Here is a 26,957-nt window from a genome sequence, read left to right as displayed (position 1 = left end):
CATCCAGTCAGCTGTTCCCTCTGCTGCACTTCCTCAGGGGGCAGGCGCTGGGCCTGGCTCAGGAGGTAGCTGGGCAGGGGGGAGGCCTCTGCACCAATATGGGAGCATGGATTTTCTGCCCAGCTCCCCAATCCCATCCCCTCCTCCCTACCCCCACCCCAAATCCTTGCTTCTTTCACAGGGCCCCTCCCATCTGTTCTCTCTCCTGATCCCCACATTCCCCACTCCCTCCCCCCTGGCTTCTCCCAGCTCCCTGATCTTCCCAGCCTCATCTCTCCCCTATGCCCTCCATGCTCAGCCTGCCTGGGTGCCCAGCAGGTGAGCCCGGGAGGCAGGCTGGCTGCACTGGAGAATGGAAATAGCCAGCAGACCTGAACAGTGCAATTGGCTTATTGTGCTGTAAGGTTGTTGGCTTGTCCTGGCCAAGTGGGGCCGGGGGAGGGGGAAGGAGTAGCTCCAGGTGTTTGACTGAACAACTGGAGCCTGAAGTCAGGCAATGAAGGGTGAAACGGTGGGATTTTATTTCTGCTCTTAGTGCCAATCTCGGCACAGCCTCAGCTCTATTGCTCCCCTGAGATCTCCATAATTTAACGCCTTTCCTGCTGTGGAACATCCTAGGTAGGTCTCCTGTGTGACAGAACACATCAGCTGCTTAGCAGCTGGGGGCCCTCCTCACTGGATGATGTACTCCGCTGTGTTGCTGTGGACTGGGGGAGCTCATGACAGTACATAGCCTGTGCCCTGGGACGCAGCAGGGGCTCCCAGCCTCTGCCTCCTTCCTGGGCAACCAGATTCTCCTAGGGTGCCATGCCCAGTGCTGCAGGACAAGCCATCAGCTGGGCACCTGCTGTGTAAGTGATGAACCAATGGCACACTTACTAGCCCTACTTGGTGACTGCCTGGCTGTGCAGGGAGGGTTGACTGGGGCTTCCCGACATGCTGGGACTGGATGGGCTGTTGTTGTGGTGGCCGAGAAGAGGGTGGTCCTTGAGCCCCCGGCTGTTGCTGCATCCTAGCTTGCTGCTGCTGCTGCTCTTTCTGTGGCTGAGGAGGTTGCTGCGAAGGGCCTGCTTGCTGTTGTGGAGACTGCCTGGCTGATGGCTGCTGCTGCCTGGATGGCAGCTGCTGCTGCCCAGATTGCTGCTGCCTTGTTTGCGACTGCTGCTGTGAATGGTGCAGCAAGGGCTCTGTTTTCGGCTGTTGGGGCAGTGGCCCATGCTGAGCCTGCCGTTGGGACTTCTGAGACTCTGAGGTATGGTGGTAGCTGGACAGCTGCTGGGACTGCTGCGAGTACTCCACTGAGCTGGAGGGGAAAGCTGGCTGGGCTCTCGTGTCTGACTGCTGGGCCTTCTTCTGGGCAGATAGCTGCATGTGTGTGCGGACTTCATGACGGCCCTGGTCTCGGGCATGCTGCTTGGATGTCCTCCTGGGCTGTTCATCACTTGGGTGGCGGGAAGAGGCTGAGTGCCTTCCATACTCTCCATGGTGCCGGTGGTCTTTGGAAGAAGAGTGACGTGCCTGAGAATAGTCATCGTGCTGCCACAGGTCTTCGTCTGGAGGCTCATCGTAATCATGAAAGGTGTGTTTGATGGGAGGTCTCTTCTGGGAGGAGGAGTGGCCAGTGTAGTACCTTACCCGCTCTGAGCGAGCTTCCCTGGGCTTATCAAACCAGTCTGTCTCCTCCTGACCCAAATGATAGGCTTCAGAAACCAAACACAGAGTACAGTCAGTCTCTCGGTCCCGTGGTGGGAGCGTACCCCACACTGAAGCCATGCAATGAGATAAAAGAATGCAAGCAGCTTATAACATGCATCTGGGACACGTCATAGACCCCTCCCCAACAAATACAACACATCATTACATGCAGCAGGCACTGAACACTGACATACTACCACCAGACACCTGGAACATGCAGTGGAAGAAGGGAGAAAGGCACATGATATGCAAACGCAGGCTGTGAGACCGTCTTTGCAAATGACCCATAGGAGCATGCTCTGGGGTATGTCACCACAGATAACTGTTACCTTCACTGTCTGAAACAACACAATGTGAATCATCCATGATGTAACCTTCTTCATGCTTGTAAGAGTGGTTCCTTGGCACATCTTTAATATGTTCTTGCACATCAGGCAACGAGTGGCTGGAGCAGAACTGGGAACAGCTGTCCCCAGAGGACTGAGGGAGAGGTCCACCTGAGGAGCGGGACATGCCCACAGACTTTCCTAAAGGGCTGATGGGACTTTCCTCTTCAGTGGTCTGTGTACGAATCGGAGGCCGCCCTCGACTCTGACTCATATTAAGGGAAGATGGTTTGGAGCTTCCTTTCTGAGGCTTCTCCATGCACTCTCTCTCATAGGATTTGCTTCTGCTGTTGGCATCGCGGCTTGATGATTTCTCTGTCCCATAACCTGACGATCTAGATCTGCTTCCAGTGCTGTACGCTCGATCGTCCTCTTCTGTCGTATCCCTGCTGGACACGCCATAGTATTTCTGCTGCTCATACACATTCTTCTTGAGGCCGTAGGTGATCTCGTCCTGAAGCTTCTTTGCCCTGGATGCCACATTGCTGCTGCTGATAGACGTAGTCACTGTGTAGGAGGCCAGGTCCGACTCCACATCTTTGGCTTCTTCTATGGGGGAGAATTTGGAGATCTTTTGCTCCATGCCTTGTTTCCTGTGTTTACTGCGCTTGGATGAGATGACAGCAGGGGCCAGGTTTTTGGAGGAATGTTTCTGCATTCCCAGTCCAGAGCCATGCTTGTCTGAGCGTGCGGAGTGCCGATAATCGTCCCCATAATAGGAGCAGGGGCTGCTGGAACTGCCTGACATCCTGCCATTGCTCTCCATGCCCCTGTGGTAGCTGTTCTTCCCCCTATGGTCAGCACCATGCTGATCATACATATCCTCCTCTGACTCCTCCTCTGCTTTGGAGTAGCAGCAAGTTCTGCTGGAGCCTTCCATCTCCACCAGCTCACTCTTCTCTTTGATCTGGTGGCCAGTGCTGCTCTGCACCTGCATCTCCCCCTTGTGGCTGTCTGCTGCAGTGCTCTCTTTGGTCAGCTCGCTGATGTCCTCGATCATCACATAGTTGCGGGGAATGTTCTGCTCCAGGTTTGTGTACAGAGAATCTGAAGAGTAACTGGCTGAGGGGCTTTGTATGGCATTGCTCTGGTCAGCTGGCCTGGCCTCTGGGGCCGTGGGCTGGGCATAGCTGCTGGTCACTGTCGTGGGGCTGTATGTAACTTCTGGGGCTGCTGAGGAGATCACCACGGTGGGATTTCCAATCACTTCATAATTGGTGGGGATCTTTTGCTCCAAGTCTGCTAGTGATGTCTGCCATGGCTTCTGGTGCATGGTGTGCACATCTGCCTGCGTTTGGAAGAGGGCACTCTGTGCTGGCTGTGAGGGTGGCTGGTTGGGATATGTGGTCTGAGCTTGGTAGTGATGAGGCGGCCGGAAGCCTTGATGGCTCTGAAAGCCCAGCTGGGGCTGGTAACCGGTACTGGGAGGGAAGCTGTGTGTCTGATATGTACTTTGGGAGGGGAAGGCGGGGAGCTGGCCAGCCTGGAAGCCATTCTGAGATGTGCCACTGCTGACCACAGGGTAGTGGGGGGGCTGGAGCCGTGTTTGCTGGAAGGCGGCAGGGCCAGGTGGGGCTGCTGGGTATGGGTAAGGGGCATAGGAGGAGGCTGATGTGTACTGTGTGCTGGAGAAGTCAGTGTAATGGTTAGTGGGGGCAGTGCTGGGCCTGCTGAGCAGACTGCTGCCCTCATAGCTGGAAAGGCGTAAATTGTTCAGCTCGCTATCAGACATGTAGTCCCGGTTCTCGCCCAGGCACCTTGGGTAAGGATAATCCCGCCCTCCCCTCTCCTTCAGAAGAGACTCCTTCCTCTGAGTAATGCCCAGCTCCAAGTACTTCAGCTTGGCATCAATCTCCTTCTCTTCCTCATCCAGCTCTGCTTGCTTCTTCCGCAGCTTCGTGGACTCATGCTCCACCAGCTTCAGGTCACGGTCGATGTCTCTGAGAAGGCTGGCTTTGGTTACCTGAGTGGCCTGTTCTCCTACCCCCTTCTGCATGAAGCTGGGCAAGTACAGCTGGGAGTGGGCTTGGCTGGCCAGAGGCAGGTGAGCTTCCTCCGGAGGGGGGCTGGGCAGTGTCCGCTTCACCTTCCGCATCAGAGTGTTTGACTGCAAAGCAGAGATCTAGAAAACAATTGAAACTGGCATTAACCTAGACACTGGGAGTGCTGCAACTCCCTTGGGAAAATGGAGAGGTAAGAACTCTGCCCTGTCGCAGTGTCTTTCAGCAGAGTTTATCTAAGTGCTTAAACATTCATTTCTTAAGTCTCGGCATATCCCTATGTTATCACTGCAGTCAGTGGAGAAATGGGGAAACTGAGGTACAGGGACAGGCCACCAGCTGCCCAATATCACAGAGTGAAAGTAAGCACTGGAAATAGAGTCCAAGAGGCCTGACTCCTCATCCCCTGCTTCCTTCAGTGGGAAATGAACAGCTGCCAGTGCTCATGGCTGTGTGGTGGAGTGGGTAAGGCACTTAACTACAATCCTGAAGGTTGGGGGAGCTGAGTTTTGCTTGATTGCACACTGAAACGCCACATCCAAGTCACCCAGTGGCAGTCAGAGGTGGTCAAACGTGATGCTGGCCACATCAATGCCTTGTGCACCGTTAGCTGTGAAACTGGCACACCTTAACCAGGTGAGCCTGCAGAGCCATAGGCTTGGAGGAACTCTGGTGTTGGTCATTGCTGCCTTTTGATTAGCATGTACGTTGGTTGTACTGTGACATATGTATCTGCTGCACTATCACTCTGCACATGGAAATGACCACACCAGCAATGAGAAAAAATAAGAGACAACCTTACCCTTTTCCCCAAACTGATCCAGAACAGAAACAATACAAACTGGTTCTGAGGTTTCAAACAATTAAGTCAAAAATGCCTCGTAAGGGGACAGTTGTAACTTGTGGGATGGCAGAGAAACATCTTTTCCTGTGGGACTATCATAGCTCTGCTACAGACCGCTGCCTACAGGCCTTGGGGGGAGTTGTTGGGGTGGCAAACCTTTTCTAGGGTCCAATAAGAAGGCCCCTGGGAAGGCTTTGGCAGTTAAACTACAATACAGAGATGTATGTTAAACCCTTCCTAGGACTGAAAGGAGGCTGTGCAAATGCCTGGGATGGGAGCAGGGACACCCTCCAAACACACAGCTGTGCAAATGCCTGGGATGGGAGCAGGGACACCATCCAAAAGGCACTTTTCTGTGGCTCTGAAACATCTTGTGAGCTGACCTGAGAATTTTAGGTGATCTATTTTCACTGCAAAATAACCTGACTGGTTGGATGAAAAATTACACAAGGGCTGGTCCTATGGAAGGAGATCTCCCTTGAGGTTCTGACCCTCAAATCTTATCTCAGCCTTTAAGGGTGATGGAATCCAACAAGCCACAGTTTACATTAGCTGAACAACGAAGGCAAAGGCCAAGTCTTCGAGGCAGAAGCCCAGTGAGAATACCAACCACCCCTAATGTCTTCTGTGGAGATTTATGGAGGGTGGCTGAGGAGTAGGTCACAGGCAGAAGGGATGGCATGGGATTTGGGGGATCCAGAAGGGCAGCACTGAAAACTGGGATGGGGAAAGCATTCGCCTACTCCAGTTCTGTATGGGCTTCCCCACAGAAAGACACTCAGGACAGTTAATCTGAATTAACTAAGTGTGAATTCAAAGTGGATGAATTAACAGGATTAAACCACTGTGTGGATGCTCTTATTCAGCATTTAAGTGGACTTAATCCAATTTTGCTTAATGCACTTTGGAAGTGGGTGGGTTTCCATAGGAGGAGCAGGCAGGACTCCTTGCTAGCACATCATCATTTTGACCTGTGCCATGAGCAGAAAGAAGAAATGTTGCCTGGAGAATGTGTGAATCTGAACCCTGACAAGGTGACAACAATCCACACAGCTCCATGCATGATGGGGGCAAAGCCTGTTCAAAGGACTCTGTCTTTTGCGTTCCCGGCCAACCCTCCTGAGCGCTGAGATGAGATTGGATGGCCGCTAGCTGAAATCCACCTGTGTGTTGCTGGCTCTGGCCCCATTCAGCCCCATGATGAGTGTGCTGATGTCACCCCACATGATGACATACTGTCACATCACGATATTGTGTCTACTGAGGATGGGCCTGCTTGTGCTCTTACTGACATTAATGACAAATGGCATCCACTAAGACTCTATTGCATGGTGACATGGCATCAGCATGGAGTGTTACAAGTGCCCCCACTCAGCATCAGGACATGGTGATCTTCGGTGACCCAGCCACTTGGGGATGGAGCTGGTACAAGGCAGATTTTAACCAAAAGCAACTGTGTTATCAAGATGCTTGGTGGGCTGCTAGAAACACGAGGCAAGTGGTCCCAGCACATGCCAGAGCTATAACTACCTTGCCGCTTAGTGACCTCCCAGCTGCCTTGAACAGAGCCCCCGCTACCTTTCCCACTTCTGGAATTTGCTTCCTCAGTTGGGCCTGGTCACCTCAGGGGCAGGGTACAAGCTCATTGCTTTTTGCCAGCTTTTCTAGGGTTCCGCTAGTCCTGTCTGCTGTGCGCTGTGATACAGAAACACACACTGTGTTTAGTACACGGGCCCTGGGGCACTGTGAAAGGAACAGTTTTATAAATCTGAGTGTAAAAATTATCAGCTACAAATGACCAAATGGGCTGGAATTAAGGAAAAGGGTGTTTTCTATTGCAGTGTGAGAGGCAGTGACCCCAGGATAAAGATCACCTAATGTGCCAATATTAAAATACTTTCAGCTCTTCCCTAGAGAGCTCCAACCTTTGTGTAGTTTGCAGCAGGAGTGCTTTTGGGTTTTTGCTGGCCTCTGAACAGCCATTCAAATCTGGCCAAGAGCCTGGTTGGGGCAAGAGCCACGCTGCATGGGCAGCTGTGGGCAGCCTGGGTCCCTCCACCTGCCCTGGGTGGGACATGGGCTGGGGGCTGCTTTTGGCCTCCCCTCTGCACCACGGGCAGGTGGAGAGTCCGCACAGCTCCTACAACTGGCTGGGCTCCCCACTGCCTGGCCAGGTGTGGGGTCTTGGGGGGAAAAGGAGGGAAAAGGGGAGGGTCTGCCCCAGTAAGAAGTGGATGGGCCCTGCGTCCCTGCCCCCCAGTTCCAGCACCACTGTGCTGCTCAGCGGAGTTTGCTCCTGGCTTGCTGCCGAAACCCATCCCCAATCCAGCAAAATCACACATGCATGCCCGTGTACCTATTCAGCTGGCCACAGACCACTGAACCTCTGGGTGGGACACAGGTAACATGAATGATCATCAACTTCCAACCCCTCAACACAATTCCCTTTGGCCTAGGGGACAGTACTCAGAGCTGGGAGCTCTAGGCTCACTTCTCCTGACTAGGATTAATCAGGGTGTGCCCTTCACCATTCTTATTGACAAGGATTCACATCCCCCTGTGGGGTTCCACAAGCGGGGACCAGAGCCCAAGTCTCTAAGATGGCAGGTCCAGGTCTCAGTCACCCTGTCTCTAGGAATGAAGTTGCCACATCTTTGTGCTTGATCTATGTAAAACACGTGTCTGTAAATCATGGCACCTCCTGCAAATGTACCACACTGTGTCAGTGTGCTATGTGGCCTCAACTAGTGGCTAGTCCACAGCCTTCTCCTGCTGCCAGCTCAGGTCTGTTTGCTCTGTGGTAGAGGTCTGTGCTGCAAGCTTAGGGTGCCAACCCTGCCGCTAATGCATGGTGGGAGCAGTGTGACTGTTGCAAATACCGGGAATTGGTGTTGCCTTTTTACAAACCGTAGGACATTACACGGAAGTGCGTTAAAAGAACATCATTTAGGTTGCCAAACCAAACATACAAAAGTTAGGAAATGCCCAAATTAGGGGAGCCCATGTAATCTTAACTCCTGTAATCTTAATCTTAACTCAGCCCCTGTGGGAATTAATCAGTTTTTCTTTGCTCAGCAGTTTTACAGCTTGGCAAGTGAGAACCAGGTAATGAGCCCCAGCAGGCAAGACACTGTGAAAAGGCAACAGACCATTCAGAACCCACACATGCAGTTGGGTCAGCACAGGGATGTCATAACCATACAGCTAAGGGTAGCCTAGAATTCCTCCTTACCTGTAAGGGGTTAAGAAGCTCAAATGACCTGGTTGGCACCTGACCAAAAGGACCAATGGGGAAAGAAGATACTTTCAAATCTGTGTGGGCGGTGTGTGTGTGGGGGAAGCGAAGGCTTTGTTGGTGTGTTCTCTGGGGAAAGCAGAGAAGCATCAGGTCAAAAAACTCCTCCTCTTATAAACCATCCTGTACAAGTGTCATAAATATAAAGGGAAGGGTAAACACCTTTAAATCCTTCCTGGCCAGAGGAAAAACCCTTTCACCTGTAAAGGGTTAAGAAGCTAGGATAACCTCGCTGGCACCTGACCAAAATGACCAATGAGGAGACAAGATACTTTCAAAGCAGGAGGGCGGGGAGAAACAAAGGTTCTCTCTGTCTGTGTGATGCTTTTGCCGGGAACAGAAAAGGAATGGAGTCTTAGAATTTAGTAAGTAATCTAGCTAGATATGCATTAAATTCTGTTTTGTTTAAATGGCTGATAAAATAAGCTGGGTTGAATGGAATCATAGAATATCAGGGTTGGAAGGGACCTCTGGAGGTCAACTAGTCCAACCCCCTGCTCAAAGCAGGACCAATCCCTAATTAAATCATCCCAGCCAGGGCTTTGTCAAGCCTGACCTTAAAAATATCTAAGGAAGGAGATTCCACCACCTCCCTAGGTTACGCATTCCAGTGTTTCACCACCCTCATAGTGGAAAAGTTTTTCCTAATATCCAACCTAAACCTCCCACACTGCAACTTGAGACCATTACTCCTTGTTCTGTCATCAGCTACCACTGAGAACAGTCTAGATCCATCCTCTTTGGAACCCCCTTTCAGGTAGTTGAAAGCAGCTATCAAATCCCCCCTCATTCTTCTCTTCTGCAGACTAAACAATCCCAGTTTCCTCAGCCTCTCCTCATAAGTCATGTGTTCCAGTCCCTAATCATTTCTGTTGCCCTCCGCTGGACTCTTTCCAATTTTTCCCACATCCTTCCGCATCCAACCCCCTGCATCAGACCCCTCCCCCCATACTCAGACCCTTCCCAAGCCTCATCCCATACACCCAGAACCCCCTTTACCCAGCCCTCCACACCCAAACCCCACTCTGCTGAACCTCATCCCCTGCATCCTCAGCCCCCCTGGCATGCTGGAACCTCCACATTTATTTATTGACAAATAAAACTTGTAGAATTTTGCAGAATTTTAAAATATTGTGTGCAGAATTTTTAATTTTTTGGCACAGAATTCCCTCCGGAGTATCTTATGTACCTGCACAGGCGCCTGGAAAGAATAATTCCACTTTCTGACACAGTAATGAAATCAACCAAATGTCCTCCAATTCCCAGATGCCCAGCATGGGATGAAACGATTGCTGATTATGCATGTGTGTGTTTGTGTCAAGGCTGTCACTTGAAGTCAACCTTTTCAAATATTCTTTGCTGGAGCACGAATGAACGAGAGATTCTTGGTGCACCGTCTGGGGACAGTCTTCTGTGGAGAGGTTATGCCACAGCATGACGGGCTGTACAGATAATTCATGCCATGAGGCGGAACAGTAACATTACTGTGGGCATGTGGAAAGCATGACAAGCAGTTGACTCTGTGTCTGTCACAGCACATTTCCTCTGCATGATATTCTCCACCAGGGTGATCTCCCAAAGCACAAAGGAACAGCTCCAGAGGACTGCAAGGAGGATTAGGTGTGTGAGATCACCACTGCATCAGGAACAAGCTGCTCTCCGCACTGAGAGAATTTGTAAAAGACTCTCCTGAAGTCGGCCCATCCAATTGCCATGAAGCAACTACCCCAAAATTAGTTCTTGTGAAAGTTCAGCCCCAAACAGTGGAAGTCTCAGGTGATCTCATGAGATCTGCCACCTCAAATAGCTGCATTCATGATATTTCAGCCATATCTGAACTAGCACTGGAAAACAGGTGCACTCTGGAGCAAGATACAACCTGGGACTCAAACTATAGTAGTGTAATCAGATGTGACAGTTCAAATCCAGCTCCTCCTGGAACTGAAAGGCCTCGAGAGCCAGGATTCTGGTTTAGAAACCTTTGAAAATGGCCAGCCAGTTTGGTTACATGAGACTTTACTTGGCCTCCATTAACTGGAAGCTGATGGACTTTCCTTACCAACTCTATACTCCTTTAATATATCATGTTTTCCAAAATCAGGAGCCCAAAGTTAGGCTCCCAACTCCACATTCAGGCCCCCAAGGAAGTGACCTGGTTTTCAGACGTGCTGAGCTCCCAGCAGCTCCCACAGAAGCCAGTGCATTTGGCTCACAGTATGCGTTGTGTAAGTGCCTGCAACACCAACTGTTTGAGATGTGTCTCCAGTGTGCACTGGCTCCCGACCAAGAGATGAATTCCAACTGTCAAGCCAATAGTTTTTGATGGGGGGAGAAGGAGTTGCTGTTAGTGTCAGGGCTCCAACTGAATATGACAGCAAGGGACCTTCCTCCTTCCTCGCTTGGAATTCCTCTGAGGACAAAAAGAAAACTGGATGTTCAATGGGCTGATTAATTAGTATTGTCTCCACAGCAGCACAGGCCACATCACAATGCACACTGACAGCCAGGGACCCTGTCCCAAGGAGACTGCCATCAAATGGGTGCTCAGCCAGCGCACAAGCGTGGAATGCCTTGGGTGGGGAGGTTCTGGCTCTGCACAGGAAGGCAGAAAGGAATCTGGAGCTGGGGTGGGAGGCACTTGGCTCATGGGAGGCAGTACCTGTCCCCTGCCCAAGACGATGCACAGAGGGAAGGAATAGAGGAGAAAGGGGCTTGGGCCCAGGGAGAGAAGATGTGGGATTGTACAGACTTGAAGGTGAGCATAAGGAAGATGAACCAGATGTGGAAGAAGAGGGAAGCTGGGAAGGGATTCTGGAAGGAGCAGTGGGCTGGACTCCTGCTGAGATGTTGGAATGGTCACTGAGGAAAAGGTCTTGCTCTCAGCATTTCCAAGGCAACCATCGTGTTACCCAGGCTCTTTAGTCTGATAAGGAGAGGTCCTGGAAGACTGGTGAAAGGCTAACATAGTGCCCATCTTTAAAAGGGGGAAAAAGAAGGAGCAGGGGAACTATAGACCCGTCAGCCTGACTTCAATTCCTAGGAAGCAACTAGAGCAATGGATAAAACATTTCATTTGTGAATACCTGGAGGATGAAGGGGTGATCACGAGCAGTCAGCAGGATTTACCAAGAAGAAATCATGCTGAACCAACTTGATTTCCTTCTTTGACAGGATTTGGTAGATGGAGGAATGCAGTGGACATAATATACTTAGACTTCAGCAAGGTTTTGACACAGTCCCACATGACATTCTGTTAAGTAAGCTGGAGAAATGCAGGGTTGATGGAACTACCATTAAGTGGATACAAAATTGGTTACAGAACTGCAAACAAAGAGTAACTATTAAAGGAATGATGTCAGATTGGAGGGAGGTCTCAAGTGGGGTTCTAGAGATATCTGTTCTGGGCCCAGTGTTATTTAACATCTTTATTAATAATCTGGATGTAGGAATAGAGAGCAGACTGATCAAGTTTGCAGATGACACAAAGCTAAAAGGGGTTGCCAACACTTTGGAGGATAGAGATAAAATTCAGAGCAATCTTAATAAATTGGAGAACTGGGCTATAGCCAACAAAATTAAATTCAACAAAGACAAATGTAAGGTGCTACACATAGGGAAGAAAAACCAAATGCAGAATGGGGGAAAACTGGGAATTGTGGTGAATCACAACCTCAACATGAGTCAGCAATGCAACGCTGTTGCAAAAAAAGCAAAAGCAGTTTTAGGTTGCATTAACAGAGGCAGAGCATGCAAATCACAGGAGGCGATAGTACTTGGTGCTGGTTAGGCCTCAGCTGGAGTACTGTGTCCAATTTTGGTCACCAATATATAGGCAGAGAAACTGGAAAGGATCTAGAGGCAAGTGACGAAGATGATCAAAGGGATGGAACACATGTCATATGAGCAAAGGCTGAAGGAACTGGATATGTTTAGTTTGGAAAAGAGGAGATTAAGGGGAGGACATGATAGCTGTCTTCAAATACTTGAAAGGCTGCTATAATAGACAGAGAGAGAGAAAAGTTGTTCTCTATTGCTGCAGAGGGCAGGACAAGAGTCAATGGGTTCAAACTACAGCATAGGACAGGGTCTCAAACTTCATTGCACTGTGACCCCCTTCGGACAATAAAAATTACCACATGACCCCAGGAGGGGGGTCGGGGAGGGGCAAAGCTGAAGCCCAAGGGCTCCAGCCTCAGGCAGGGGGCCTGTAACCTGAATCCCGATGCCCAGGGCTGAAGCCCTCGGGCTTTGGTCCCGGGCCACAGCAAGTCTAACGCCAGCCCTGGTGACCGCATTAAAATGGGGTTGTGACACACTTTGGGATCCTGACCCACAGTTTGAGAACCAGTGGCATAGGAGATTTAGATTAAATCTCAGGAAAACCTTCCTAACTATAAAAACAGTGGGACAATGGAACAGACTGCCTGTCATAAATATAAAGGGAAGGGTAATCACCTTTAAAATCCCTCCTGGCCAGAGGAAAAATCCTTTCACCTGTAAAGGGTTAAGAAGCTAAAGGTAACTTCGCTGGCACCTGACCAACATGACCAATGAGGAGACAAGATACTTTCAAAAACTGGGAGGAGGGAGAAAAACAAAGGGTCTGTGTCTGTCTGTGTGATGCTTTTGCTGGGGACAGAACAGGAATGGAGTCTTAGAATTTAGTAAGTAATCTAGCTAGGTATGTGTTAGATTATGATTTCTTTAAATGGCTGAGAAAATAGCTGTGCTGAATAGAATGACTATTCCTGTCTGTGTGTCTTTTTTGTAACTTAAGGTTTTGCCTAGAGGGATTCTCTATGTTTTGAATCTAATTACCCTGTAAGGTATCTACCATCCTGATTTTACAGAAGTGATTATTTTTTACTTCTATTAAAAGTCGTCTTATAAGAAAACTGAATGCTTTTTCATTGTTCTAAGATCCAAGAGTTTGGGTCTGTGGTCACCTATGCAAATTGGTGAGGATTTTTACCAAACCTTCCCCAGGAAGTGGGATGCAAGGGTTGGGAGATTTTGGGGGGAAAGACGTGTCCAAACTACGTTTTCTCAGGAACCCAGATAAAGTTTGGTGGTGGCAGTGGAAGTCCAAGGGCAAAGGGTAAAATAGTTTGTACCTTGGGGAAGTTTTAACCTAAGCTGGTAAAAGTAAGCTTAGGAGGTTTTCATGCAGGTCCCTACATCTGTACCCTAGAGTTCAGAGTGGGGAAGGAACCTTGACACTGCCTAAGGAGGTTTTGGAAGCTCCTTCACTGGAGGTTTTCAAAAGGAGGCTGAACAGCCATCTGTCTTGGATGATGATAGGGGTCCTATAAAGGTAGCCAGCCAGTCAGGCAGCAGCACAGACAATTGTAGTGGCACAGGAGCCAGGAACCAGAGCTGTAAACGGGAGTTTGAGTCGGAGTCTGTAAGGGGAGTGTGGGGGGGAAGACTAAGAGAGCCAGGCAAAGGAGCAGACAGGCTAGTGAAGGGAGTGTATGGTGGTCTGGCAGTATTTTGGTACTTGTTGGGGGTTTGTTTTGCTGTGGGTGGTGGTGTTTTGGTTTGGTTTGTGTTTTCCGGACTAACAGGACTTAGGTGAGAAGGCTATGACAGACACAGAGGTAGCAGTGATAGTGACCCAGTAGTGGAAGACACAATGCAGATGACTGGATGTAGAAGCTGCGGCATGTACATGATCCTGGAGGGGGTACCTGAAAAGAGATTTGTCAGCATGAAGTGCTGCCTGATAGAGCTGATGGAAGAAAAGATCCGAGGATTGGAGATGCAGGTGGAAACTCTGGTCGAGTTTAGAAGGGGGTTTGAGCAGATGATGGAGCAAAGACATGAGGAGGCTGAAGGGAAAAGCTCAGACTTGCAGATGGAAGCAGGACCAAAGAACTCTGAGGGGAGACTGCTGGGTGAGAAAAGTGGACAGTGGAAGCATGTGACTAAGAGAACCAGGCAGAGGAAAAGATGGGCTAGTGAAGGAGGAACAGGTTTGCGGAATTGGAAAATGAAGAAGGGGCACAGCAGGTGGTCACTGAAGGTGAGAGGGCAAGGAAAAAGAGAAGAGCAGCTAGTCCTATAGAAGAGGGCAAGAGTCAATGGAGATAATACCATATATGAGCTCCAGGAGGATGCAGGATGGGTTGCAGAGGATTGCAAGGGAGAATAGGAATTGAGAGGACATGCAGCCAGAGGGAACAGGGGATAGACTGGAGAATGCCACCATCACCAGGAAAAGGCAGGTCTACGTGATTGGGGACTCCTTTCTGAGAAGAATAGACAGGCCTGTAACCAGAGCTGATCCAGAGAACAGAAGGGTGTGCTGTCTGCCGGGAGCTAAGATACGGGATGTGGACCTGAGGCTGAAGAGGATCCTAACAGGAGCGGGAAAGAATCCACTGATTGTCCTTCATGTGGGAACAAATGATACAGCTAGATTCTTGCTGGAGGATATGAGGGGAGACTATGCCAGGCTGGGGAAGACACTGAATGAAATCGAGGCTCAGGTGATCTTCAGTGGGATTCTGCCTGTTCCTAGAGAAGGGCAACAAAGGTGTGAAAAGATTATGATGCTCAACAGATGGCTCAAGCAGTGGTGCTATAAGGAGGGCTTTGGGATGTATGGCCACTGGGAAGCATTCATGGACAGAGGACTGTTCTCCTGGGATGGACTTCACAGGAGTAGGGAGGGAAATAGACTTCTAGGATGGAGAATGGCACAACTGATCAAGAGAGCTTTCAACTAGGAATCTGGGGGAGATGGTTGGGAGATGTTCAGGTAATCTCCACACCGGATTTTAACACTGAGAGGAAAGAAAATGAAGTAAGAAAGGATACAGCCGTGGGTAGGAGAATGGACATAAGGAGGAAGGGGAGTTTACATGCCAGTCAAATAGGCGATACTGGCGGTAGAATGTCTGTGCCTAATCGGGTAAAGAATGTGAGCGAAGCCAAACAGCAAAAATTAAGATGTTTGTAAACTAATGCGAGGAGCCTAGGTAACAAAATGGAGTAACTAGAGCTACTGGTGCAGGAAGTGAAACCAGATATTATAGGGATAACAGAAACATGGTGGAATAGTAGTCATGACTGGACTACAAGTATTGAAGGGAATGTGCTGTTTAGGAAAGACAGAAATAAAGGTAAAGGTGGTGGAGCAGCATTGTATATCAATGATGAGGTAGAATGTAAAGAAATAAGAAGTGATGGAATGGATAAGACAGAGTCTGTCTGGGCAAAAATCACATTGGGGAAGTAAGCTACTAGAGACTCCCCTGGGATAGTGCTTGGGGTGTGCTACAGATTGCCAGGATCCGATCTGGATATGGATAGAGACCTCTTTAATGTTTTTAAAGAAGTAAATACTAATGGGAATTGTGTGATCATGGGAGACTTTAACTTCCCAGATATAGACTGGAGGACAAGTGCTAGTAATAATAATACGGCTCAGATTTTCCTGGATGCGATAGCTGATGGATTCCTTCACCAAGTAGTTGCTGAACCAATGAGAGGGGATGCCATTTTAGATTTGGTTTTGGTGAGTAGTGAGGACCTCATAGAAGAAATGGTTGTAGGGGACAACCTTTGTTCAAGAGATCATGAGCTAATTCAGTTCAAACTAAATGGAAGGATAAACAAAAATAGATCTGTGACTAGGGTTTTTGATTTCAAAAGAACTAACTTAAAAAAATTAAGGAAATTAGTTACGGAGGGAGGGTGGGATAGCTCAGTGGTTTGAGCATTGGCCTGCTAAACCCAGGGTTGTGAGTTCAATCCTTGAGGGGGCTGTTAAGTTGATCTGGGACAAAAAATGGGGATTGGTCCTGCTTTGAGCAGGGGTTGGACTAGATGATCTCCTGAGGTCCCTTCCAACCCTGTAATTCTGTGATTCTGTGAAGTGGATTGGACTGAAGAACTTGTGGATCTAAAAGTGGAGGAGGCCTGGAATTACTTTAAGTCAAAGTTGCAGAAACTATCAGAAGCCTGCATCCCAAGAAAGGGGGAAAAATTCATAGGCAGGAGTTGTAGACCAAGCTTGATGAGGAAGCATCTCAGAGAGGTGATAAAGAAAAAGCAGAAAGCCTACAAGGAGTGGAAGATGGGAGGGATCAGCAAGGAAAGCTACCTTATTGAGGTCAGAACATATAGGGATAAAGTGAGAAAGGCCAATAGCCATGTAGAGTTGGACCTTGCAAAGGGAATTAAAACCAATAGTAAAAGGTTCTGTAGCCATATAAATAAGAAAACAAAGAAAGAAGAAGTGGGACCACTAAACACTGAGGATGGAGTGGAGGTTAAGGATAATTTAGGCATGGCCCAATATCTAAACAAATACTTTGCCTCAGTCTTTAATGTGGAGCTTAGGGATAATGGTAGGACGACAAATGGGAAAGAGGATATGGAGGTAGATATTACTACATCCGAGGTAGAAGCCAGACTTGAATAGCTTAATGGGACTAAATCAGGGGCCTCAGATAATCTTCTTCCAAGAATATTAAAGGAATTGGCAAATGAAATTGCAAGCCCATTAGCAAGAATTTTTAATGAATCTGTAAACTCAGGGGTTGTACCGTATGACTGGAGAATTACTAACATAGTTCCTATTTTTAAGAAAGTGAAAAAAGGTGATCCAGGTAACTATAGGCCTGTTAGTTTGACATCTGTAGTATGCAAGGTCTTGGAAAAATTTTTGAAAGAGAAAGTAGTTAAGGACATTGAGGTCAATGGTAATTGGGACAAAATACAACATGGTTTTACAAAAGGTAGATCGTGTCAAACCAACCTGATCTCCTTCTTTGAGAAGGGAACAGATTTTTTAGACAAAGGAAACACAGTGGATCTAATTTACCTCAATTTCAGTAAGGCATTTGATATGGTTCCACATGGGGAATTATTAGGTAAATTGGAAAAGATGGGGATCAGTATGAAAATTGAAAGGTGGATAAGGAACTGGTTAAAAGGAAGATTACAAGAGGTCACACTGAAAGGTGAACTGTCAGGCTGGAAGGAAGTTACTAGTGGAGTTCCTCAGGGATCGGTTTTGGGACCAATCTTATTACTGACCTTGGCACAAAAAGTGGGAATGTGTTAATAATGTTTGTGGATAACACAAAGCTGGGAGATACTGCCAATACAGAGAAGGACTGTGATATCATACAGAAGATCTGGATGACCTTGTAAACTGGAGTAATAGTAATAGGATGAAATTTAATAGTGAAAAGTGCAAGGTCATGCATTTAGGGATTAATAACAAGAATTTTTGTTATAAACTGGGGACGCATCACTTGGAAGTAACAGAGGAGGAGAAGGACCTCCGAGTATTGGTTGATCACAGGATGACTATGAGCCGCCAATGTGATATGGCCGTGAAAAAAGCTAATGCGGTCCTGGGATGAATCAGGCAAGGTATTTCCAGCAGAGATAAGGAGGTGTTAGTACCATTATACAAGGCACTGGTGAGACCTCATCTGGAATATTGTGTGCAGTTCTGGTCTCCCATGTTTAAGAAAGATGAATTCAAACTGGAATGGACTAGTAGAAGGGCTACTAAGATGATCTGAGGAATGGAAAGCCTGTCTTATGAAAGGAGGCTCAAAGAATCATAGAATATGAATAATAGAATATCAGGGTTGGAAAGGACCTCAGGAGGTCATCTAGTCCAACCCCCTGCTCAAAGCAGGACCAATCCCCAACTAAATCATCCCAGCCAGGGCTTTGTCAAGTCTGACCTTAAAAACCTCAAAGAGCTTGGCTTGTTTAGCCTAACCAAAAGAAGGCTGAGAGGAGATAGGATTGCTTTCTATAAATATATCAGAGGGATAAATACTACGGAGGAAGAAGAATTATTTAAGCGCAGTACCAATGTGGACACAAGAACAAATGGATATAAACAGGCCATCAGGAAGCTTAGACTTGAAATTAGACGAAGGTGTCTAACCATCGGAGGAGTGAAGTTCTGGAACAGCCTTCCAAGGGAAGCAGTGGGGGCAAAAGATATCTGGCTTCAAGACTAAGCTTGATAAGTTCATGGAAGGGATGATATGATGGGATAGCCCAATTTTGGCAATTAATTGATCTTCAACTATTAGCGGTAGATATGCCCAATGGCCTATGATGGGATGTTAGATGGGGTGGGATCTGAGTTACTACAGAGAATTCTTTCCTGGGTGTCTGGCTGGTGAGTCTTGCCCACATGCTCAGGGTTTAGCTGATCGCCATATTTGGGGTTGGGAAGGAATTTTCCTCCAGGGCAGATTGGCAGAGGCCCTGGGGTTTTTTTGCCTTCCTCTGCAGCGTGGGGCACAGGTCACTTGCTGGAGGATTCTCTGCACCTTGAAGTCTTTAAACCATGATTTGAGGACTTGAATAGCTCAGACATAGGTTAGAAGTTTGTTACAGGAGTGGGTGGGTGAGATTCTGTGGCCCGCGTTGTGCAGTAGGTCAGACTAGACTATCATAATGGTCCCTTCTGACCTTAAAGTCTATGATTCTATGATTTAGATGCAACAAATCCTGCATCTTGGCAGGGGGTTAGACTAGATGACCCCTATGATCCCATCTAACCCTGTGATTCCCTGGGCTCTGCAATCAGCCCCAGGTGGAGCATGCTGTGTTCATCAAAGCTGGAAGTAACAAAGGCAGAGCAGTGTGGCCAGGTCCTCTCTGCGTGGAGTGGCCACAGCCTTCTTCACTTCCAAAAGTGGAAGGCATTTCTTGCCATCCTGCCTATCTGCATGTCTAGAGCCATGCTTAGCCCAGCAGGAGACCAATGACTGCAGGGCAGATGCCTTCACCCCTGGGTGCCAGCTCCGGCCAACATCCCCTCTGTTCATTGTGACTCCGCTGTTTCCATCCAAATGCTTGTTCCCACCAGTGCAGGGATCTCTGGACGGTGGTTGCAGTATATCCAGCTCCAGAGAATAAGCGATGCAGCTGACTGGCTTAGCATGCTGACCATGTTTACACTGCATCGCAGGATGCATCTTTGTGGAGATGCTGCTGCAAGATACTGCAAGCTGTGTTTAGCTTATGTCTGAGCATGCCAGCCAGGTCCAGACACCCAGGGGGAATAGGAGGGCTGAACCTCAAAGAATAAGCTGTTGAATCAATTGATTATATATAAGGCTATGAGTCCATCACGGAGGGCATGGATTCCGTGATTTTAGGTGACCTCCATGCCTTCAGCCTCAGCTGGCGGGGCTCAGGGTTTTCAGTCCTTCCCCTCCCTCACCCCGCCTGCAACTGATCCATGACTTTTAATAGAAATACCCGTGACAGACTATACAGGTATATGGATTACAGTCTTTTATGAAAGCTTGTCATGTTCTGAACTCAATGGGAATGCTGAGATATGTTCACAGAGTGGGGTTATGAATGTATGCACTATATGTGTACAATGGGCTTGTAATTTGGGCTGAACCATTCAGCTCCACCTAGAAGCAGTGTGGTGGGCAGTCAGAGATGGACGGGCTGCCTCCCCAGCCAGATGAGCCTAGCTCCAACTGCCTAGCATTGTACAACCTAGGAAAAGATGATGATGAGTCATTAGCATTAATGGGAAGACACTGAGGCATCCTGGCTATCAGGTCAAGAGGGAATTTCCTCCTGTTCTGAATAACCATGAACCACCTCAGTCTAAGAGAAAGAAAAACACCCTGCAAACCTTTTTTTAAAAGGGAAGGGATTTGAAGTGAAATCTATCCAGCAATTGAAGGCCAGCATCTAGGCAGAAGCTGTGTGTGAAATGCTGGGTCCCTCTACGGCTGAAGGCATGCTGGGAGACTGTTCACAGGCAGTGGGTAACTAGAAAAGGAATTTGTTTATCTATTTTGGAAGGGAGAAGCCTGAGGGTGCACCTTTCTGTTTATTTCCTGTGTGACTTGTACCTATTGCTTCCTTTGGCATTTCAGCTTTGAAGCTGTGATTTTTCCATTACATAAACTTCCCATTTATTTTTACCCCTTGCAGGTCTCTGGTGTGCAAACTGTGTCGAGTGTGTGCACCAAAGCAAACTGCAGGCTGGTGTCCTGTCTTCGGGAGTGATGAACCAGAGGGGCCAAGTCAGTGTCTGGGAGCTAAGAACTTGGGAAAGATGCAGTTGGGGAGACTCAGGACTGGGAGGGCTCCTGGGGGTCATCTTGCAAGAAGTAACTATGCTGGTGGGAGCCGGGTGAGAGCCTGTGGTGATGGGCAGGTTACTGGTGTCAGGGCTCTGAACTAAAGCTGCACGGCATAAAGGCACCCATGGTTCCAAGGCAGTTGGTGCCAGAACCCCTCACTGGTCTGGGTGATCCCCAAAACACCCCAGCAATGCCTCCTCCACTTCTGCCTTTTGCAGCGATACAACTCCAGGGCCATCACAGGATATGATGCTCCTTGTGGCTGGGAAATGCTGTCTGCTTTAACTCCACCCCATTTAATGTGCCCTGGATAATTCCGTGTAACAAAAACAGCTTCCTCTAATCAGAGAGAATGAATAGGCTAGAGGGGTCAGAACTGATGCGAGGTCTGGGGCTGCTCAGAGGATGAGTGGTGCTGCCTGCTTCCCAATTGGAACAGTAAATGAATGCAAAATCGTTACGGGATTGCTTGCCTCAGGACCTACCTGCTAATAACAGCAGTAGGAGGCGGGGGAAACCTATGCACAGCAAGTCAGAGAAAGTATTCTTCCACTTAGCATGACTCATTTATACCATATTGTGTTCCTCCATGTGGGGAGAGGCCTCGCAGACATCTTCAGCTTGGCTTGACAAACTGGGAAGACACCCAGCTTCCAGTCCTCAGCTTTGTACCTCTGTCAAGCACTAACAGTAGAACAACAGCTTGGCTGAGAAAGAAAGATTTGTCCCTGCAGTCCTAGATCTCTCTCAAAGCCACACTCTTGTTAGCTGCACCCAGCCATGTCCAAGGTGCCAACACTGTTAACCCTCTGGAAGCATCCTATTCTCTGATATACTCCGAAGTCCCTTTGCCTGCCATCGAACACAGAACAGGTCTGCAGAAAATAGCTTGTTATTAGAAGAGCTTCCCCTAATGAGGTTCATTGCTACTGAAGGCTGGTGTGTTTATAGAATATCCCTGATTTGTTCACTCCCTTAGGAGCTATTTGGTTTGCTTCACAAAACAAACACTAGAACAAAAATCCATGTGCAGGATGTCTCAGTTCTCTCAGAAATTACTATATCTGCACATGCTGGAGGAAAGCTGACACTGTGCACCTTGTTCTGACCTTGCCTAGCAAGGGAGTTAGCCTGAACCCTGCCCAGGGATCTCCTGTGCCAATTTACTAGATTAAATACAAGAAACAGGGTCACCCTGAAGCAAAGGGGTTCATGGAGGGAGCACGGCTTGAGCAGAGTGGCACACAGATAGGGTGTGTTCAGCTCAGCAGTGCCTGAGCATTAAAAACTGCATTATGTGATGTCTCCTTTATGCAGAGGCTGATTAAGCTTTTGTGGGGCCCTGGGCCTGCAGTCCCCCAACCCTTCCATACATGTCATGGGGAAATGGGGTCAGGGCACGAGGGCTTGCCCCGCTCTGCCCTCCACCCAATGCTCCTGCTGGGGATTGGGTCGGGACAGGGAACTTCTCCTGCTCCCTGGCAGGAGCGCCAGGTGGGCAGAGTGGGTTGGGGTGCAGGGCCCCCCAATAGGCCAGGGCCCCTGGGCATGGCCTGTATGCACACTATAGGCTAATCCGTCACTGTCTGTATGCACACTGACAGCTGTGCTCTTTGTTCCTCATGCCTTTCTGATGCCCAACAGAAAACATTCTCATTTCAGCCACCTCTACCCCTAGAAAACATGACAATGGTGCTCTGTCACATTCAGCTTCAGAGAACGAAATGAGCTTTAGAAGGCAGGATAGTGAAAAGTTACCATGTGATAACCAGCTATGTTCACGGCCTGAAGCAGATGATGTGAACCATTGGTAAAACACTGCAGCCACTCAGGCGTCAGCTGTCTCCTTTTGAAGGGATGAGCTCTGCACTCAGGAGCATGGGAGACAACTACTGCTTGGGTGGAGCTAGCTAACAAGAACAATTATCCCAAGGCTCAAATGGACTGCAGTGAACATCCTGTAGGTGGAGAGGCAAAGGCCCAGATCCTCCTCACTGGACAGGGGCTGTAACTAAAGTGCTGTCAGAGGCACTGGAAACAGAGAAGCTACCAGCCAGGCCAAATGTGTCTGGCCTCCTCCCTGTGCAGAACAGTGTCCTGGTGCACAGAGTAGACGCCAAAAAGAGTCTCTCCTGCAGGTGCCTGCCTTCCCTGCTTCTGCCCCTTTGTAAAAAGTCAACCAGCCTTCAGAATGGGCTGCTACAGGGACACTTCCTCCTCCCTGCTTGCTCTTTGCCAGGCATATGTACACACACACACACCTCAGTTCCCTGTAGGCCCTGGGCCCAATTCAAAGAAAGCAACAGGATAAGGGGCAGTTTGCTCCAGGCAGCCCTCAGTTAAACACACTATCAGGCTCTGGATACCACCGCAAGCACCTCCAACTCCAGCCCAGCCACCTGCAAGCAAGACCCTTTGATCAGTGCTGCCCTTACCTGCTCTCAGTCTCCTTTGGTCTGTAGAGTGGAGCAGCGCTGGCTCTCCCTGGGCCTGCGCCTAGCCCCTCCTGGCCCTCCAAATGCATGGGGTTGATACAGAACATGGAAGGGGACAGCTTTCCGCAGTGGGCGACTGGCATCAGCCTATGCTCTCTTTCTTAGAATGAGTTCAGGTGGCCACAGGTATATATTCACCATTCCAAACTGATGTGTCCCTGTCTCGGATCTGTGCGCTGAGAGCACAGAGATGGCTCTCAAGGAAGTGGAGACAAGATCCAGTAGGCAGCTGAAGATTCTCCTCAGGGGAGGTGGACTACACCATGCCCAGCATACTGGGGTACCTTGCAAGGTGGCGCCTGCTTGGCAATCTGGCTTCTGTATGTCCCTCTGTCATGCTGCCTGGGTGCTCTCTGGATAGTTAGCATATGCCTAGTTCTGCCACAGTCGGTCATCTCTTGCTGGCTACTAGATGGCAGAACACAGTTTGTGCCTATGCTCCCGGCATGACTCTCTTTGGGGGCTCCAGCGTGCACTGGAGAGATGATCAGGGAGAGGATCTCCTCACTCACTCTCAGAGCTTCATTCTGAAGCAGTGTTTAATACAGACTGAGGGAAAATGAGAACAAGCCTGCTGAGGGTCTGTCGACAAGAGAAGAGCCCTTCTGCCAGCTCTGCCTAGGGACTGCTGAGCCCGAAAAGGAAGGCGGCAAATGCCCCAGTGCAGTGGTACAGGCAGTGTGAGGGGAGCAGCTGAGTTTTTAGGGCCTCGTTCTGGTGTGCAGGGCACAGCTAGGTGGCGCTGCTAGGGGTTTCCTGGCTTGTTGATAATCCTGTAGTGGAGGGGCTCTTCTCCTGCAGGTGCAGTAACTGGTTTAGGAGCCTCCCCTGCTGCCGAGGAGCTAGGTGTGCCAGGCCTCTCTGGCCTCAACTACCAGCAGCTCAGTTAACAAGCCCTTGGGGTTATTTCCTCTGCTGCTGAGCTGGGGACTGCCTGTGATGTTTCATTCCGTATTCTTTATGAAAATATGCTTATGATATGGATCTGACATAACTAAGATATACTATATGCAAGATGGCTCATGTGAGATATCATTAGAAAAGTTATGATTTACTGAATGTGATTATCCAGTTGGCATGCCTGTATCACTTCTGTATCTGAAGTTAGGAATATTAACTATGTACCTGCATTTCAAATGTGTTACTTTGGGTGTCACCCCATGATGTTCCCATGGTGTTATCTGGACCAGTGATCTGCTAGGTCACTCCAGTCCTCAACTCTGGGAGCCAGTCTTACCTTGCTTTGCTGTGAGAACCCCCGCTCTTGGGCTGTTCACATGCATGTAAGCTGCTCCCAGCCGCTGCTTGGATTGTGTAACCTGAATGATACTAGCCAATATCGCCGGTCCTGGACAACACCAGAGGAACGTCACAGTAGTGCAGCGAGCAGGGTATACGTGCGGCTTATTCCTCCAAGTGGAGTTTACACTTTAAGCACTGATATTTGTGATTTTAAGTGAGTCATAAGTGCAGTGGCTAAGAACAGTCAGGAGGAGGTCACAGTTTTGTTATGTTCTGTTTGTTTCGGGTGAGGGAAATAAGCACAAGAAAGCAGAAAAATGACTACCAGTGAGGTAGCTACAAAACTAGAGCTGGCCAGACTGGAAGCAGCAAAGAAGACAAAGGACAGCGAGTTTCAAATGTGGCAGGCAGAAATGAGGCTCAAAGAAGCAGCTGTGACCAGGGAAACTATGGAGGCAGAGGCAGCCAGAGAGGAGGCTGCACACAGAAGGGCTATGGAAGAAAGAAAGAGAGGAGAAAGAGAAAGAGAGAGAAAACAACAGCTGGACTTGCTACAGAAGCAGAACCAGAGGCCCCCTACTCCAGTGACTCACATCACTCCAAAAATCCACAAATGGGAATATTTATGTCCTGCATACAGCAAGGAGGACAATATTGCTGAATATCTTACTACCTTTGAAAGGCTGTGTGTAATTCATGAAATCCCTGATGATAAGAGAGTTCCTACCCTGATTGCGAAATTAACTGGTAAAGCTCGAAATGTATTCGATGGAATGCCTATTGGAGATGCTTTAGACTATTGTAAATTTAAAGATACTGTTTTGCAAAGTTTTCAGATTACCCCCGCGACATTGTGAGTGTAATATAATACCTCATTGAAAGGTGACACAGGGCTAGAAAGAGTTAATTAACTCACAGACTGACCTGACCCATGCCTGAACTCTAATGACTTGTTAGGAAGATATGTAAATGAATAGATCTTTGAAATGCAAGCCTGCATTTTTAGAGACAGAAGGGTAGCTGTTTGTTCAGGTCTTGTGATGTAAGTAATCAAGTCTTGTCTATTGCTATAGCTTGATTCAAAGATCAAAAAAGGAGTATTAACATTTATGATGACACTTGAGTGAAATAGTATTATTGTCTATATGTCTCTTTGAAGGTTGTGATAAACTGTATATGAACAGTTTAATGGATAAATTACATTATGCTAATTGACAGGATGGTTGGGAGACAGAAGATTAAACTTATTCTCTCAGGCAGAGAGGCTGCTGGAAAATGTATAAAAACCCTGGGACACCATCCTGTTCTATCTCAGATCTGCTTTGGGTTTCAAGAAAGGGAAACCCCAAGCCATAAGAATTGAGATCCCCAGTCACTGACTGGAGTCACCCTGAATATGGATATTGGACTATAACCTATGGACTATTTCTAAAAGGACTTTTGGCAACTACAAACTCACCATCTCTGCTATGTTTCAGAGTAACAGCCATGTTAATCTGTCTGCAAAAAGAACAGCAGTACTTGTGGCACCTTAGAGACTAACAAATTTATTAGCGCATAAGCTTTCGTAGGCTACAGCCCACTTCATCTGATGCATAGAATGGAACATATCGTAAGAAGATATATATATATATATACTGTGATAGACCTAGGCCAGTTGGGTACAGCAGAGTAGCCCTATTGCTACTCTAAGCCCGTCCACTGCTAAAGGATCGCCCCCCCAGCCTAAGGGAAACCAAATAATTACGGGGGACAACTAATGAACAACAGGGACGGGAGTGCGGTCAAAGAGTCAAACGAAGGGAACCAGACGGGGACACCGAGCAGAGAACCCCGGACAGCGCCCACCGCTCCTCAAAGGCATCAAGGGAGTCAGTGGATGCCGCCCGGAGGAATTCTGCCCGGAGGCGTGAACGGACAGAGGATCGGAAATAGGCCCCGCAGTCGCAGGAGACTCCGTCGGCCAACCTCCTCACCCTGGTTTTATAGATGGCCACTTTAGCCAGGGCCAGGAGGAGGCTGACCAGGAGGTCCCGCGACTTAGTGGGGCCACGGACAGGGAGTGTGTAGATAGGGAGGTGAGGAGAAAAGTGCAACCAAAACCTTAACAAAATATTCGTGAGGAGCCGGAATAGGGGCTGCAACCTGGCGCACTCCAGATAGACGTGTGCCAGGGTTTCCCTCATGCCGCAAAAGGGGCAGGTGTCCGGAATTGGGGTGAACCGCACCAAGTACACGCCCCTGCTCACGGCCCTGTGAAGGAGCCGCCAACTGATATCCCCGGTGGGCCTCGGAACTAAGGTGGAATAGAGGCTGGCCCACCGGGGCTCCTCACCCTCTAGAGGTGGCAGGAGGTCCTGCCACTTTGTGTCAGGGCAGGACGCGAGGGTGAGGACCTGAAGGGTGTGGAGCTCGAGCGTGTAGAGATGTTGTTTTGGCGCGGTCTGGAATTGGACCGGCTGCAGCTCACGTAGCCGGCTCACGGTGAAGGGGCGGGGGGGGGGGGGGGGTCGGTCGGGTCCACGGAGCAGGGGCCCGATGAAAAGGTCCGGAGGGCCTGGGGTGGAGGGTGGGCAGGGCGCGCCCTCTCGCAGGACCCGGTCGAGGTAAACCCGAGCGGCGGGCGGCAAAGCGGCCCTCACCTCCTGAAGTACACGCAGGGGAGTACAAGGTCTGGAGAGCCCCATGCGCTGAGCGAGCATCAGGGGATCCAGCCAGTCTCCCTGGTCGTAGTCCAGGAGGTCTCCGACTCTGGTGACTTCTGCCAGGACCAACCTTTGGTGCACCGAGGGGGACTCTGCCACCTGCACACGGAGCTGGGGGTTGCGTAGCACGGGCTCCGCGAGGAGATCTTCCCCCACGGAGGCCTCCATGGACCTGGTCGCTGTGAACAGTT

At 49.0% G+C, this 26,957-nt stretch overlaps 1 protein-coding gene across 1 annotated transcript in view; it reads right to left on the bottom strand.

Annotated features, from left to right (window-relative positions):
- The window catches only part of LOC125639443 (protein bassoon), a 112,096-nt gene that overhangs the window by 45,331 nt on the left and 39,808 nt on the right, over positions 1-26,957 (bottom strand). The window contains exons 3-4 of the mRNA XM_048856491.2: positions 2,025-4,203; positions 880-1,700 (exon numbers count right to left, since the gene is read on the bottom strand). Of these exons, the coding sequence (XP_048712448.2) occupies positions 880-1,700; positions 2,025-4,203 (3,000 nt within the window). The remainder of the gene's footprint in view (positions 1-879; positions 1,701-2,024; positions 4,204-26,957) is intronic.

The sequence above is a fragment of the Caretta caretta genome, chromosome 7 (genome assembly GCF_965140235.1).
Source record: "Caretta caretta isolate rCarCar2 chromosome 7, rCarCar1.hap1, whole genome shotgun sequence".
NCBI lineage: Eukaryota > Metazoa > Chordata > Testudines > Cheloniidae > Caretta > Caretta caretta.
This window is presented reverse-complemented; position numbering and strand designations above follow the sequence as displayed.